At 45.5% G+C, this 14,321-nt stretch overlaps 1 protein-coding gene across 6 annotated transcripts in view; it reads left to right on the forward strand.

Annotated features, from left to right (window-relative positions):
* Positions 1–11,038: 11,038 nt before the first annotated feature.
* Positions 11,039–14,321, forward strand: part of GRK3 (G protein-coupled receptor kinase 3) — a 123,260-nt gene continuing 119,977 nt past the window's right edge. For 3 of the 6 annotated variants that reach the window (XR_012155089.1, XM_073313102.1, XM_073313103.1), the window contains exon 1: positions 11,039–11,370. Coding sequence is in view for 5 of the 6 variants with exons in the window: in XM_073313102.1 (XP_073169203.1) it covers positions 11,258–11,370 (113 nt within the window). In the remaining variant the exon portion in view is untranslated. Of the gene's footprint in view, positions 11,371–12,618; positions 12,756–14,321 lie in introns of those variants that run through there. The other 3 variants (XM_073313106.1, XM_073313105.1, XM_073313104.1) reach the window with 2 other exon arrangements.

Below are 14,321 nucleotides of genomic sequence, written 5' to 3' on the forward strand. Positions count from 1 at the left end.
GTCCTTCTGATATATTTCGTACCCTGGTATTACTGTGTCCCATTGATTATCCTCATTCCACCAAGTTTCTGTGATGCCTATTGTCAAGGTTCCTTCCCCACTCTGAACTCTAGGGTACAGATGTGGGGACCTGCATGAAAGACCCCCTAAGCTTATTCTTACCAGCTTAGGTTAAAAACTTCCTCAAGGTACAAACTTTGCCTTGTTCTTGAACAGTATGCTGCCACCACCAAGTGTTTTAAACAAAGGACAGGGAAAGAGCCCACTTGGAGATGTCTTCTCACAAAATGTCCACCCCTACACCCCCTTTCCTGTGGAAGGTTTGATAATAATCCTCACCAATTGGTACAGGTGAACACAGACCCAAACCCTTGGATCTTAAGAACAATGAAAAATCAATCAGGTTCTTAAAAGAAGAATTTTAATTAAAGAAAAGGTAAAAGAATCACCTCTGTAAAATCAGGATGGTAAATACCTTACAGGGTAATCAGATTCAAAACATAGAGAATCCCTCTAAACAAACACTTAAGTTACAAAAAGACACAAAAACAGGAATATACATTCCCTCCAGCACAGCTTATTTTACCAGCCATTAAACAAAAGAAAATCTAACACATTTTCTAGCTAGATTACTTACTAACTTAACAGGAATTGGAAGGCTTGCATTTCTGATCTGTTCCCGGAAAAAGCATCACACAGACAGACAGAACCCTTTGTTCCCCCCGCCTCGGCTCCAGATTTGGAAGTATCTTGTCCCCTCATTGGCCATTTTGGGTCAGGTGCCAGCGAGGTTACCTTAGCTTCTTAACCCTTTACAGGTGAATGGGTTTTGCCTCTGGCCAGGAGGGATTTTATAGCACTGTATCTAGAAAGGGGGTTACCCTTCCCTTTATATTTATGACACCTATTATAGCAATATTCTCCTTTAATACGAGGCACTCTAGTTCACCCATTTTATCATTTAGACTTCTAGCACTGGTATATAAGCCCTTTAAAAACTTGTCACTTTTTAGCTGTCTCCCATTACGTGGTGTAATTGAATGAGACTTTTTTTCATTTGACTGTTTCCCATCAGATCCTACCTGTATTTTATCTTCCATCCTCTCCTCCTTACTAGAACATGGAGAATCTCCATTAATAGATCCTCCCCTAAGGGAAGTCTCTGTTCGAACCACGTGCTCCTCCATACCTATCGGCTTTCCCCCAGTCCTTAGTTTAAAAAAACCCCTTTTTAATTTTAAGTGCCAGCAATCTGGTTCCATTTTGGTTTAGGTGGAGTCCATCCTTCCTGTACAGGTTCCCCCTTTCCCAAAAGTTTCTCCAGTTCCTTATAAATCTAAACCCCTCCTTCCTACACCATCATCTCATCCATGCATTGAAACCCTGCAGTTCTGCCTGTCTAATGGGCCCTGAGCGTGGAACTGGGAGCATTTCAGAGAATGCTACCATGGAGCTCCTGGACTTCATCCTCTTGCCTAGGATCCTAAATTTGGCCTCCAGGAACTCTCTCCTATCCTTCCCTATGTCATTGGTACCTACATGTACCACGACCGCTGGTTCCTCCCCAGCACTACACACAAGTCTATCTAGATGTCTCGAGAGATCTTCAACCTTTGCACCAGGCAGGCAAGTCACCATGCAGTTCTCCCAGTCATCACAAACCCAGCTATTTATGTTTCTAATGATCCAATCACTGATTAATAATACTTGTCTCTTCCTGATAACTGGAGTGCCCTCCCACAGAGAGGTGTCCTCAGTGCAAGAGGATACCACAACGTCATATGGAAGGAGGGTCCCAACTATGGGATTGTTTCCCTCTGCTCCAGTTGGATGTTCTCCTTCCCTGAGACTTTCATCCTCCTTAACAACATGGAGGCTGACAGACTGGGGGTGGGACTATTCTACTGTGTCCTGAAAAGTCTCATCTGTGTACCTCTTTGCCTCCTTTAGCTTCCCCAGCTCAGTCACTCTGGTCTCCAGACCTGTACACGGTCTCTGAGGGCCAGGGGCTCCTTGCACTGAATGCACAGACACGCCACCTGTCCAGAAGGCAGGTAATCATACACGCTGCATTGGGTGCAATAAACTGGGTAGTCCCCACTCTGTTGCTGGACTTCTGCCTGTATTCTCTTTTTACTCCTGCAGCTGGTTCCTTTGTTGTTGTTTTATTTTTTATCACGGGGTGGTTTTGGCTTTCAGTTTAAAGAATGTTAAGTTTATCTAGCCCTTCCTAACACTCGCCCCTCCCTCGCAATGCTTCCCTGTTAGCTGCTCCTGTTTATTAGCTCCTCTGGTCGCTTAGGAGCGGGCTTTTTAAAGTCCTGTCTTCCTGAGTAGCCATAAGGTAAAAGCTGAGGGTCAAACTTTTTAACTATTATTGTACTTAACAGTACAACTAGTGGCATTTAGAGAAAATCACTGGTATGCTTTTAATGAGATTTTACGTTTGCTTAATAATTTTTGCTGTATTATTTAATTATTTTTTTTTCATTAGACAGGAAGAGTGGAATTTAGCAACCAGAGAACCCAAACCCTCAGAGAATCCTTGGCACACTGCTGGTGTACTCCTGCCTAGCTACGGACATGCTGGATAGCCTCCGGGTTTAGGTACTTTGTATTTGGCATTGTACAACCTTGGAGAGAATGCCACATAGTTAGGGAAACAAAGCTGAAACTTGACAATAAATCTAATAAGGAAAGATAAAGACAGTTGGGGAAAAACTGGATATTTTGAGGTGACATCAGAATTTCACAAAATTATAGAAAGGAAAATGTCTGTAGAAATGGCTTTATTAATAAGGCAATTAAAAGACATAGCCTACAATTGAAGGGCCACACTCTCATACCTATGATTTTCCTTATGCAAGGGACAGGAAATTGCATAAGTTTCAACTCTGTTCTTAAGCTCTGTCCCTACGGGATGGCATTTCTAGTTAACCTGTTACACCACCACCGTTTCATGGTGAATGACACTTTTGGATGACACCCAGCTATGTTTTCTAAGAAAAAAATATGGACTCATAATGGTGGCAAATTGCCACAAAAAGGCACTTGTAATAGTCCCTCATGGTACAAAGATAAAGAACATGAAATAGCCTTCCTAGAAGAGTCCTTGAGACTCCTTCACAAAGTGATTCAGAAAGAAAATTGTGTTAATACTTAGGGAGGCAAAGTAGGGGAATTCTGTGATTTCTTCACAAGCCTGGATTTGGTGGCCACTAATATCCGATCTATCATAATATCTGTGTTGCATAATTCAATGGGACTGAGAGCGCTACCTCCCATTTTCCAATGGGTGTACATCAGCATATTCTATTAAGATAATTTTTTGGGGGGAAAAGTCTGACGGGGTGCTAAATTTTGTAAAGAACCAATTAATTTTAACTCATAAGCTAATTAAAAAATAACTTCTCAAAATGATCATTCTATATTCTTTACTGTGCTAAAATGTTGAGGATACATGATAGTTTTCATACATAATAAGGAGGTTGAATCCCTACTTTGTTTTCCCTTAAAGAAGTATCAATCAGACAGACACAAGAATCATGCAACTAAAAAGACATACTAAACTTCATCACTCACACACTTTCACTCATTTGTACATTGCCTCTTTAGATTGTAAGCTTTTTGGGGAAGGGATCTTGTCTTCTTCTGTGTCTCTAATCAACTGTTCTATTTGGTTCAGGTTATTATAAACTTTCCCCCACCCAGTCACCAGATTATCTGAGTGGCTTCCAGAAATGCATTAACAGGTGTGATGAGCATTTGTGATGTCTGGTACTCTTTTCTCCTTTTTTCTCTCCAAGGGGAAAATGATGCAAAGCTTTTTTTTTTGTTTTTGTTTACATTTTTTATTTGATATCTGTTCGCACACTATTTATGTTATGTAAATAATAATAATAATTAATAAATTGATACCAATAATAATACTGAGCTTTTCATCTATAAAACTTGTTCCAGGAAGAATGCACTAAACAAACAGAACAGTCATTTCTGTCATATCATGTACAAAGCTTAATGTATAAGGTTTGAGTCCTCCTGCCCTCTCATCTTTTGTACCTTGAGAGATGGCTAATTGGTTAGGCTCATGTGGGCATATCCCATCCTATCAATTTCCAACGATTATAAGGGTAAGTGGGGATGTGTGTTGCTGGAGCTTGTTCTTTCCTGTCTTTTATATTTCTGATTTTTATTAATTATTATAAATAATAATCATTAGTATTTACTTAGCTCTTTACATCCTCAGAGCATTTTACGGACATTCATTGATGTATGCTCACAAACACTCAGTATGTGAGGTAGGTAAATATTGTTTTCACTCTGTTGGGTTTGATCCATGTTTTGTGACCAAATAGGATTTTTCCTCTCAGCTTTCAATCATATCATTATTTTCAATGCAGAAGGTAGAGAAGGTGGCAAGATGTAACTTCTCTGTTTGGCAGCTTACGCAGATAAAAGACCAATAATCAGAGCCCTTCTGATCAAGAGCCAAATGAAGTAATGAAGGAGGGTATCGTTCTAGAAACAATCTTCATGACACTCCAGCAGAGGGAGGTCTTTCATGCAGCTATCAGCTATAATCAAGTTGTTCTCTAACAGCATTTCCCACAAAGGTATCTCGATGAAGGAGACTCCCAGTCATTTGCTTGCTGTCTATACAGTTGGCAGCAAAGTTACAGTTATAATTAAAGGTAAATACTGTTTACTATCCTTTAGATCAAAAGTCTGATTCATTTCTGTGCGTTAATGCCACTCATAACTATTAGAGATGTTTTCAGAGTAACATTCAGCAATAATTTCTCTAATATAAACACTCCAAAATTTTGAGTTATTTTAAAATTTTATTGTACATAGAAGTGGTGAGTGTGTACATATTATCTGAATGTCTAGAAGCCTAATAAGAATACAATAAACAATCTGTTGATTCTGTGCACAGTTAATGATTCCTTTGATGTAATGAATATCCAACTGAGAATATTACCCGAAAAGTCATCTTTTGCCTTGGTGATCTGTGCAAATGCCATTCTCTGAGGTAGAGAATTTCCAATACAAAATTAAAATGGTAAACACTTCTAATTTGGTAGTGGGGAGAATACCAGATGGCAGTTAGGATTTCTTGGCTCGTGCAGATACCTGCAAAATCCTATACTCAGTCCCAGTGAGGCTGTGAGCCACTTTTAAAATGATTGAATTGTATATCTCTATTCTGGCATTCAGACAAGTGCACTGACATACTTTAATACAGGTGAATCAACAATGCACAAATTTATCTTCATGCCTAGCCACAGCTAACAATCGCACACAGACATTTGTGCGTGTATGTATATACTCACACACGCTTACTCTTATGCAAATCCATACTCCTTTGCAGTACATTTGGTTTCTATATAGGTATACAGTAAGGAATATGAAAAAAGAAGGCTTTACAGAGTCAGGTATAGTGAATCTAACTCCACCATGGTGTATGTTAGGCCTCCATGTTCTATTTTATTTATTTATTTCAATTTCCATTGGTCCAATAAAGAGCATCCCCCTGAGCTCTCAGGGTATTTGTCAGTCTATTAAAAAGACATGCTTAAAATAAACTGACTCTATCAATTACCTCCAGATCACTGCACCCCAGAAACCACCATAAATATAACAAAAAATTAATAATCCCTCTAAGAGAATCTAAACAAGAGTATTCCTATCACCACTACATAAGAACAGCCAGACTGGGTCAGACCAATGGTCCATCTAGCCCAGTATCCTGTCTTCTGAAAGTGACCAGTGCCAGATGATCCAATGTGAATGAACAGAACAGGGCAGTTATTGAGTGATCCATCCCCTGCCGTTCATTCCCAGCTTCTGACAGTCTGAGGCTTAGGGACAGCCAAAGCATGGGATTGCATCCCTGACCATGATGGCTAATAGCCATTGACTGACCTTTCCTTCATGAACTTATCTAATTCTTTTTTGAACCCAGTTATACTTTTGGCCTTCACAACATCCCCTGGCAATGAGTTCCACAGGTTGACCGTGTGTTGTGTGAAGAAATACTTTGTTTGTTTTAAACCTGCTGCCTATTAATTTTATTAAGGTTGACCCATTTCTTGTGTTTATGTTAAGGGACAAATAACACTTCCCTGTTCAATTTCTCTACACCATTCATGATTTTATAGACCTCTATTATATCCCCCCTTTGTCTTCGCTTTTCTAAACTGAACTGCCCCAGCCTTTTCATCTTTCCTCGTATGGAAGCTATTCCATATCCCTAATAATTTTTGTTGCCCTTTCTGTACCTTTTCCAACTCTAATACATCTTTTTTGAGATGACCAAAACTGTGGGCAGTATTTGAGGTGTAGGTGTACCATGAATTTATACAATCGTGTTATGCTATTTTCTGTCTTATTATTTATCCATTTTCTAATGGTTCCCAACTTTTTTAGCTTTTTTGACTGCTGCTGCACACTGAGCAGATGTTTTCAGAGAACTATGCATGATGACTCCAAAATCTTTCTTGAGTGGCAATAGCTAATTTAGAACTCATCATTTTGAATGTATAGCTGGGATTATGTTTTCTTTGCACTTACCAACATTGAATTTCATCAGGCATTTTGTTGCTCAGTCACCCAGTCTTGTGAGATCCCTTTGTAACTCTTCTGAGTCAGCTTCAGACTTAAGTTTCTTGAGTAATTTAGTATCATCTGCAAACTTTACCACACATTGTTTACCCCTTTTCCATATAATTTATAAACCTGTTGAACAGTACAGGTCCCAGTACAGATCCAAGGGGCACCCCATTATTTACCACTTTCCATTGTGAAAAGTGACCATTTATTCCTACTCTTTGTTTCCTATCCTTTAACCAGTTACTGATTCATGAGAGGACCTTCCGTTTTATCCCATGACTGCTTAAGTTGCAGTGGGGAAGGTTTAGATTGGATATTAGGAAAAACTTTTTCACTAAGAGGGTGGTGAAACACTGGAATGCGTTACCTAGGGAGGTGGTAGAATCTCCTTCCTTAGAGGTTTTTAAGGTCAGGCTTGACAAAGCCCTGGCTGGGATGATTTAACTGGGAATTGGTCCTGCTTTGAGCAGGGGGTTGGACTAGATGACCTTCTGGGGTCCCTTCCAACCCTGATATTCTATGATTCTATGCTTACTTTGCTTAAGAAGGCTTTCTGAAAGTCCAGCTACACTGTATCAGCTGGATCACCCTTGTCCACATGCTTGTTGACACCCTCAAAGAATTCTAACATTGTTGAGGCATGATTTCCCTTTACAAAGCCATGTTGACTCTCCCTAGCAGCACCTATCCTTTGTTAGTTTCAGAAAGTATAATCTGAGTTTATTTGGCTGAAATCTGCATTTACTTCCGCTAATTTATTCAAGAGACATGGTGGGTGAGGTAATATCTTTTATTGGACCAACCTCCCTCACCAACAGATGTTTTCCCAAAATGATGCAGAAACTAGTGTTGAATGTATTCTTAACATCTAAATTAGGCCTTGCCCTTTATAGTGATTATGGCTATTTACTTGTAACCTGTAGATGCACTAACTCATGTTCTGGCAAGCTGAATTCTAAGCCATTTCCATTCAGATCTCAGACTGTATCAGTATATTTTAAGAGATCAGAAGGTTCTCTAAAAACCAGGGTGACTAGGAGCAGTTTGTCTAACTGATCAGTCACCCCAAATATACCGTTCTGTGGTGCTGTGTTTCTTATATGCTATTTCTATTTTTAACATATGTTTTCTGAACAACAGTTTGGAGTACTTTGGACAAAAAGGCAGAAAAGTTATTTTTATTAATTGTTGTAATCGCCATAATTTCACCATGTTTGCCCTTTAGCCACAGGGCTAGTCTACTTCTTTTAACTAGAGTCATTCATTTCCATTCATACACTTCTATTCAGATCTTGTTAACCTGGTCTTGGTGAACCTATATGAATATCCAAGAGGTTCATAGAGCAACTAGTCAAATTACAGCATAGTATATACAGAATGTACACTACCTTGCCACAATTAAAAATACACAAAAAAGTTTTGTATTGCCAAGATCTGACTGAATAACAAATATATATATTCAATATAAATTGTGAAAAGAACAGCATTTCTTACAACCAAATTTATTGTTTTATGTTTTGTTTATTGGTATAGTGAAAGAAAGCATCAATAAAACCTGAAAGCATTCAAAAGAAAACAAGTTTAACTGGTTTTTAGCATGAGCTATTATCAAAAGTGACTTCACACAAATTTTCACAAAGAGCCTTTTAAAGTGTACATTTCAATGAAATCTAGATAATAATGGCAAAAAACAACACTGAGAATAAAAAGGAACTTTGAGCCCTAAGTGGTATTGTCTTAGCCATTATCATAATCAACATAATTTTAAGTATTTTTTTCCTTTAAAAAAAACCTTTGAAAAGGACTTATTAGGCAGATGTTAATGGATTGCTATTAGTTTTTTTTCCTATTTGATTACAAGGGGGATTTAATGTTTAGCAACAGTATCAAGCCAGGTCAGTTATGAAAAATTCATTGCTGCCAGTAACTTCCCTTGCTCAGTGCATTTCAGAGGAAGAGAACAAACTCTCTGAGTATCTGCATGTCTTGTGGTAATGATGAATGGGGAAAGGGGGTTGGTGGTGAAGTAGTCAGGACTTAAATACCTGTCCTAAAAGAATCAGGATAATACCCATGGATAATCAAATATTCTCGCTAAAATTGTGGATAGGGTTGAATCCTCCCACATGATGACTGATAAATTGGAATATGTCTTCCTATTTTACTAACTTTACCTAATTAGGCCTTGTAGGGGCTCAACTTCATGCAGGTAAGTAGTCTAACTGATGACAATGGTTAAGCACGTTTAGGCTGTTTGCTGGATTGGGGTAAGACTAGAGTGGTCAGCACTTTTCGCGAGTGAGCCTGAGAAGCACATTTTTGTGTTATACAGAACTGCTGGTATACAGGTTAATGGTTTTGTTTTTTACCTTGGTATGCGGGTATCCAGGTTTCATGGCTTTTTACCCTGCAACCACAAAAATGTTAAGTCACTGACATAGAGTTTAGAATACAAGAGATGGGCTTGGTTTGAATCTGAGGATTTATGGAAAACAAATTACAGTACTCACCAGATTCAGCTTTCAGTGCCAGCTCAACGGACATATGGAAATTAAAACACTACTTTTAAAATTGTGTCTAGATTAAATAGGTCATTTAAATCATCTGATGTATAGTTGACATAGCTTTAATCAGATCACTAACTTTTATATAGAAGTAGTGGGCAAAGGGGCACCTATAAAGAACTCAAAACCAGCTTAATTTAAAACTTCAGAAACTTGTAGCCTTTCATTTGCCTGTTGGCCAACATGTTTGAAGAAATGTCCCTTAAAAGGAACAAAGTTATACTATATTTGAAGCACAAAAGGTGAGCTGTAAAGCAAAACCAACCAAAGGACACTGTGTTTGTACCCATTATTGCTTCTTTATGATGTGTAAAGACAGTCTCAAAGAATTTTTTCTGCCTTTTAAAAAAAAAACCTAACTTTAGAAATAGCTGGTCTTGATGTTTTTGGTAGAGGACTACAGAACTAATGGATATTGACATCACAATACACTGAAACTTGAGCTGCAAGCTTCCTAGCCCTCAATTGCAGGAAAAGGAGATGTCTAATCTGGGTGTGTGTTAGACCCCAGTCCTGGAATCTGATGCATGGGGGTGAATTCTGCACCCACTGCAGAGCCCCCGTGAAATCCATCTGTTGTGATGTTAGCATTCCGTCCCTTTTTATGACTTTCAGCAAAATCCTGGGTGGTCAAGACTTGAGACTCCTGCTACTTCGACGGAAAAACAAAACAAAAATCATGTGTGAGGGACGGAAAACGTTATAAATCACTCCTTACTCTTTATAAACGAAGGAGCAGGAAAGAACCCACTTTAAATGTTTCCTTTAGGCATTCGCACAATACCTCTTAAGTTATGGCCCCCCCGCATTTACATTTCTTGCCTTGTGTTAAAATCTTAAGCCGCATGTAGGAGTCCAGCCCCGCCCCCCATATTTCATAGTAAATTTCACTGCAGTCGGTTTAGCTGTCAGCAGATGAAGTAATCACCCGGGAGCCCCCGCCCCGAGCGGCACCCCCGCAGGAGGAGTCTCTGCCGCCGGCACGCAGGGAACGGAGCCGCGCGGGGCGAGAGTCCAGCTCCGGGTCTTGGCGCGAGCCCCGGCCCCGGCCCCGCCGCCGCGCTGTCAGCCAGGAGGGGGAGACCAGGGCTCCCCAAGCAGCCGATTAAAAGACCCCCCCCCCCCCGCGGCCGCAGAAGGACCCACTGGCCCGAGGCCGCGGCGGGGAAGGGGGTCTCGGCGGGGGGACGGGGACACGCGTGGCGGCTCCGCCCCACGCGGGGGCTGCTGCCCGGCAAGCCCCGGGGCCAGGGCTCCCCGTCCCGCTGCGGCTGGGTCGAGCGGCGACGGGAGCGTCCCGGGGGGCTGCGTCCCGGGGGGCTGCGTCCCGGGGGCGCCCGCCGGGCTCCGAGCCGCCCCGCCCGCCCGGGCCGTGGGGGGGGGACCTCGCGGCCGCTGGCCCCAGGGGCGCTTTGGGGTCGCCGGCGCCCCGCTTCTCTGCCGCCGGGGAGATGGGCGCAGGGGCCAGGCGGGAGGCCAGGGGGCGGCTCTAGGGCCATCGCCTGGATCGGCCCCGGCACCCCGGACCGGGACAGCGGCATGGCTCCCGGCGGCGCCTGAACGGGCAGCGCGGCCGGGGCACGGGGCGTCCGTCCCGGGGCCGGGGCGCTGAGCGCGGCCGGGGCGCGGCGGAGCTCGGCCCCCGTGTGGGGACGGGGGAGAGAGCCGGGGCCTGAGCCCCCCCCCCCGCGCGCAGCCGGCGCGAGCCGCCTCCCCCCCCCCCCGCCCCGCGCGCAGCCGGCGCGAGCCGCCTCCCCCCCCGCCCCGCGCGCAGCCGGCGCGAGCCGCCTCCCCCCCGCGCCCCGCGCGCAGCCGGCGCGAGCCTCCTTCCCCCCCCCCCCGCGCCCCGCGCGCAGCCGGCGCGAGCCGCCTCCCCCCCCGCGCCCCGCGCGCAGCCGGCGCGAGCCGCCTCCCCCCCCCCGCCCCGCGCGCAGCCGGCGCGAGCCTCCTTCCCCCCCCCGCCCCTCGTGCAGCCGGCGCGAGCCTCCCCCCCCCCCACCCGCGCGCGCGGCGGCCGTTGGAGCCGCGGGTCGCTGCCCCCGGCGGCGCCTCCATCTGCAGCCCGGCGGGGAGCGGGGAACATGGCGGACCTGGAGGCGGTGCTGGCCGATGTCAGCTACCTGATGGCGATGGAGAAGAGCAAGAGCACCCCGGCGGCGCGGGCCAGCAAGAAGATCAGCCTGCCGGAGCCCAGGTACCAGCCCCGCCCAGCCCAGCCCGGGACCCCCCCCCCGCACCCCCAGACTGGACCCCCCCAAGCCCGGGACCCCCCGCACCCCCAGACTGGACCCCCCCAAGCCCGGGATCCCCCCCCGCACCCCCAGACTGGACCCCCCAAGCCCGGGATCCCCCCCGCACCCCCAGACTGGACCCCCCAAGCCCGGGATCCCCCCCGCACCCCCAGACTGGACCCCCCAAGCCCGGGACCCCCCCACAGCCCCCAGACTGGACCCCCACAGCCCCCAGCTTGGAGACCCCCTGAAGTCCCCAGACTGGACCCCCACACCCCCAGCCCGGGGACCCCCTACTGCCTGGCCGGGACCCCCCCCCCGCACCCCCAGACTGGATTCCCCAGCCCGGGACCCGCACCCGCAGACTAGATCCCCGCAGCCCCTAGCTTGGAGACCCCCTGAAGTTCCCAGACTGGATCCCCACATCCCCAGCCCAGGGACCCCATACTGCCCGGCCGGGATGCCCCCGCTACCCCCAGCAGCCCTGAGGCCTGGGACTCCCCCCCCCCCCCCCCGAGCCACGGACCCTTCCCAGCCCAGACCTCCCGCTGCCCCCAGACTGGACCCCTGCACCCCCAACCCTGCCCCCCCCACTGCCTGGCTGGACCCTCCCACAGCCCCCAACCTGGAGACCTCCCGCACCCCCAGCTGGGGCCCTCCCCAGCCCCCGGTGGCGGGACAGCCCGGATGCACCATAGACCTTTGCTGCACTTTGCGAAGTCCCAGGGACCCCCCCACCCCACACAGTGCCTCGTGTCCTGGGACCTCCTTTCCTGAGCTACAGCCTGGGAACTGGGACCCCAGAGCCCCCATAAGGGGGCTGATCTCTGGTAGACCAGGCACTTAAACTGCGAGGGGAGCTTCCCCAAGGCACTGTTTGTTCCATCTGGCCCTGCTGCGTGGCTCTGCTCCCTATTCCTCCAGGGCCTGAAACATCCTTTGCAGGAGCCCCATTTCCCAGGGACCTGCTGCCCATCTCCCTTCCCCTTGGTGCCCAGAGCCAGCTGGTTTTGGGGAGCCTATGTGCTGGGACCCCAAAGCCACACAACCCGTCACCCGAGACCCCTGGCAACAGGGTCTTCTTAGACCGGAGTCTTCTAGGAGGATAGTTGTTGAGTCTGCGCCCCTTGCTCCTCTCCAACGGGATGCAATTCTCCCCTTGTTCACAGGCTCTCAGGGATCTTCTCCCAGCGCCAACCTTGTGATGGGCATATGCCATATGTGAGATGGGGCATAGATGTCAGGGTTGGGGGCTGATGTACATCAAGGTGTAACTCAGCGGTGAGGTTGGAAGACTCATATCATGGTGTAACCCAACCTGAAGGTGTGAGGAGATGGTGGAGAGAGTGTAGGTACCAGCCATGTCAGAGTGCAAGGGTTTAACGCAGCCTTGCAAAAAGTGCATATACATTTACCAGTCCATCCATAAAACTGGCTTGCCACTCTGACTGTGGTCTTAATCTACTGGGATGATGCGGGGGAAGGGGAAGGGGAGAAGAATGACATTTTACTGGCCCATCCAAAAAAGAAAAAAATAAAACTGTAGGAGCTTGGGGTAATAGTTTTGCCAGGCAGTGTAACCCCAGTTCATGCAAATGGAGGGTATGGGGTGGTGAAGGCATCCAGAGACCCAGCTACAGGGTCTCTGGATGCCTGTCACCGGTTAACTAAATAGCTAATCCTACATGCACACAATCTCAAAGGGGGGGGATAAAAGCAGATAGTCTAATTTAAATGTTAAAAGGGCCATCATTATTATTACTGTTACCTTTTTGCCGAGGAGTGATGAGACAAGATACAGTATTAATCTAGTTCTGGACAATCTCAGTAGGGACAGGTACACAGCTTGCATGCCAATTACATTGTGCATGGAAGATGGGGATCTGGGGAGAACAATCTTAGGTAGCTTTTGATGAACATAGCATATGGTGAGAAGATGTGAGTCCACTGATAATATACCCGAGTGAGATCTAAATAAAAAAGAAAACACAGATCTCTTATAGTGTGCCAAGTTATTATACAATAACTCAGTACTGCTTTATTGTGATTATTATAATTAGTGAGTCTGGATTGAGGCATTTATTTAAAGCAACATCTGGGAGCATTTTTTGGCAAATATAAATATTCTCTTTCAAAAGAATTTTCTAGGCATTTATTTGACTTCAGTATTTATGTAACTGGCTGAAAAACTAGTTGAGTGGCAATATAATACATTTTGGGTATAATCTAATAAATTGATCCTCAAACTGCTGTGATCTGCAGAATCATTTTCTGGTGGTCCATAGAAATTTGAGATCAAAGCAGCGGGATGTGGGAGAGAAGCCTGTTAGAATGAATATGTTGTATAAGTATTGAACTAAAACAGAACCTGATTCTGCAATGAGCTCCACTTGTATGAATTCATATTCCACCGTGATGGCTGCAGAATTAGGACCATAGCTGCCTCCTCTCTTTTTCCCTTTAATGGCAACACTGGATTTTCCTCTGAAACCAAATTCCCACATTATGTATGCACTATGAAATTCTACTAAAATCTCTTGCTATTCTTAGCTATTCTGTCTTTATAGATATATTTTGTTTCTTGGCATAAAAAAACCCAAAGTTCCCTCCTTTATTCTATGCATTATGCCACAAGTAAAGGTTTACCAGACAAATTTTGCATGTATTGTAGTGTTACTGACCATGTGTAACTGCTGTGGTGTTCTGATAGCACATCCCTACCACTCTGTATAGACTTATGAAGTGTAACATAAATAACAGATTACTAGAACTCTCTCTTCCACATATTTACACAGCTCTCTAGCTCCATGCTTTGAATTCTAAGTTTTGCAATGAGGATACCAAGCAGGGAAAACACAAGAGGCTGAGAGACTGTAAGAATGATCGAATTAACAGGACACCAGCGGGGGTGTAA

Source organism: Lepidochelys kempii, chromosome 15 (genome assembly GCF_965140265.1).
Source record: "Lepidochelys kempii isolate rLepKem1 chromosome 15, rLepKem1.hap2, whole genome shotgun sequence".
Classification (NCBI taxonomy): Eukaryota; Metazoa; Chordata; order Testudines; family Cheloniidae; genus Lepidochelys; species Lepidochelys kempii.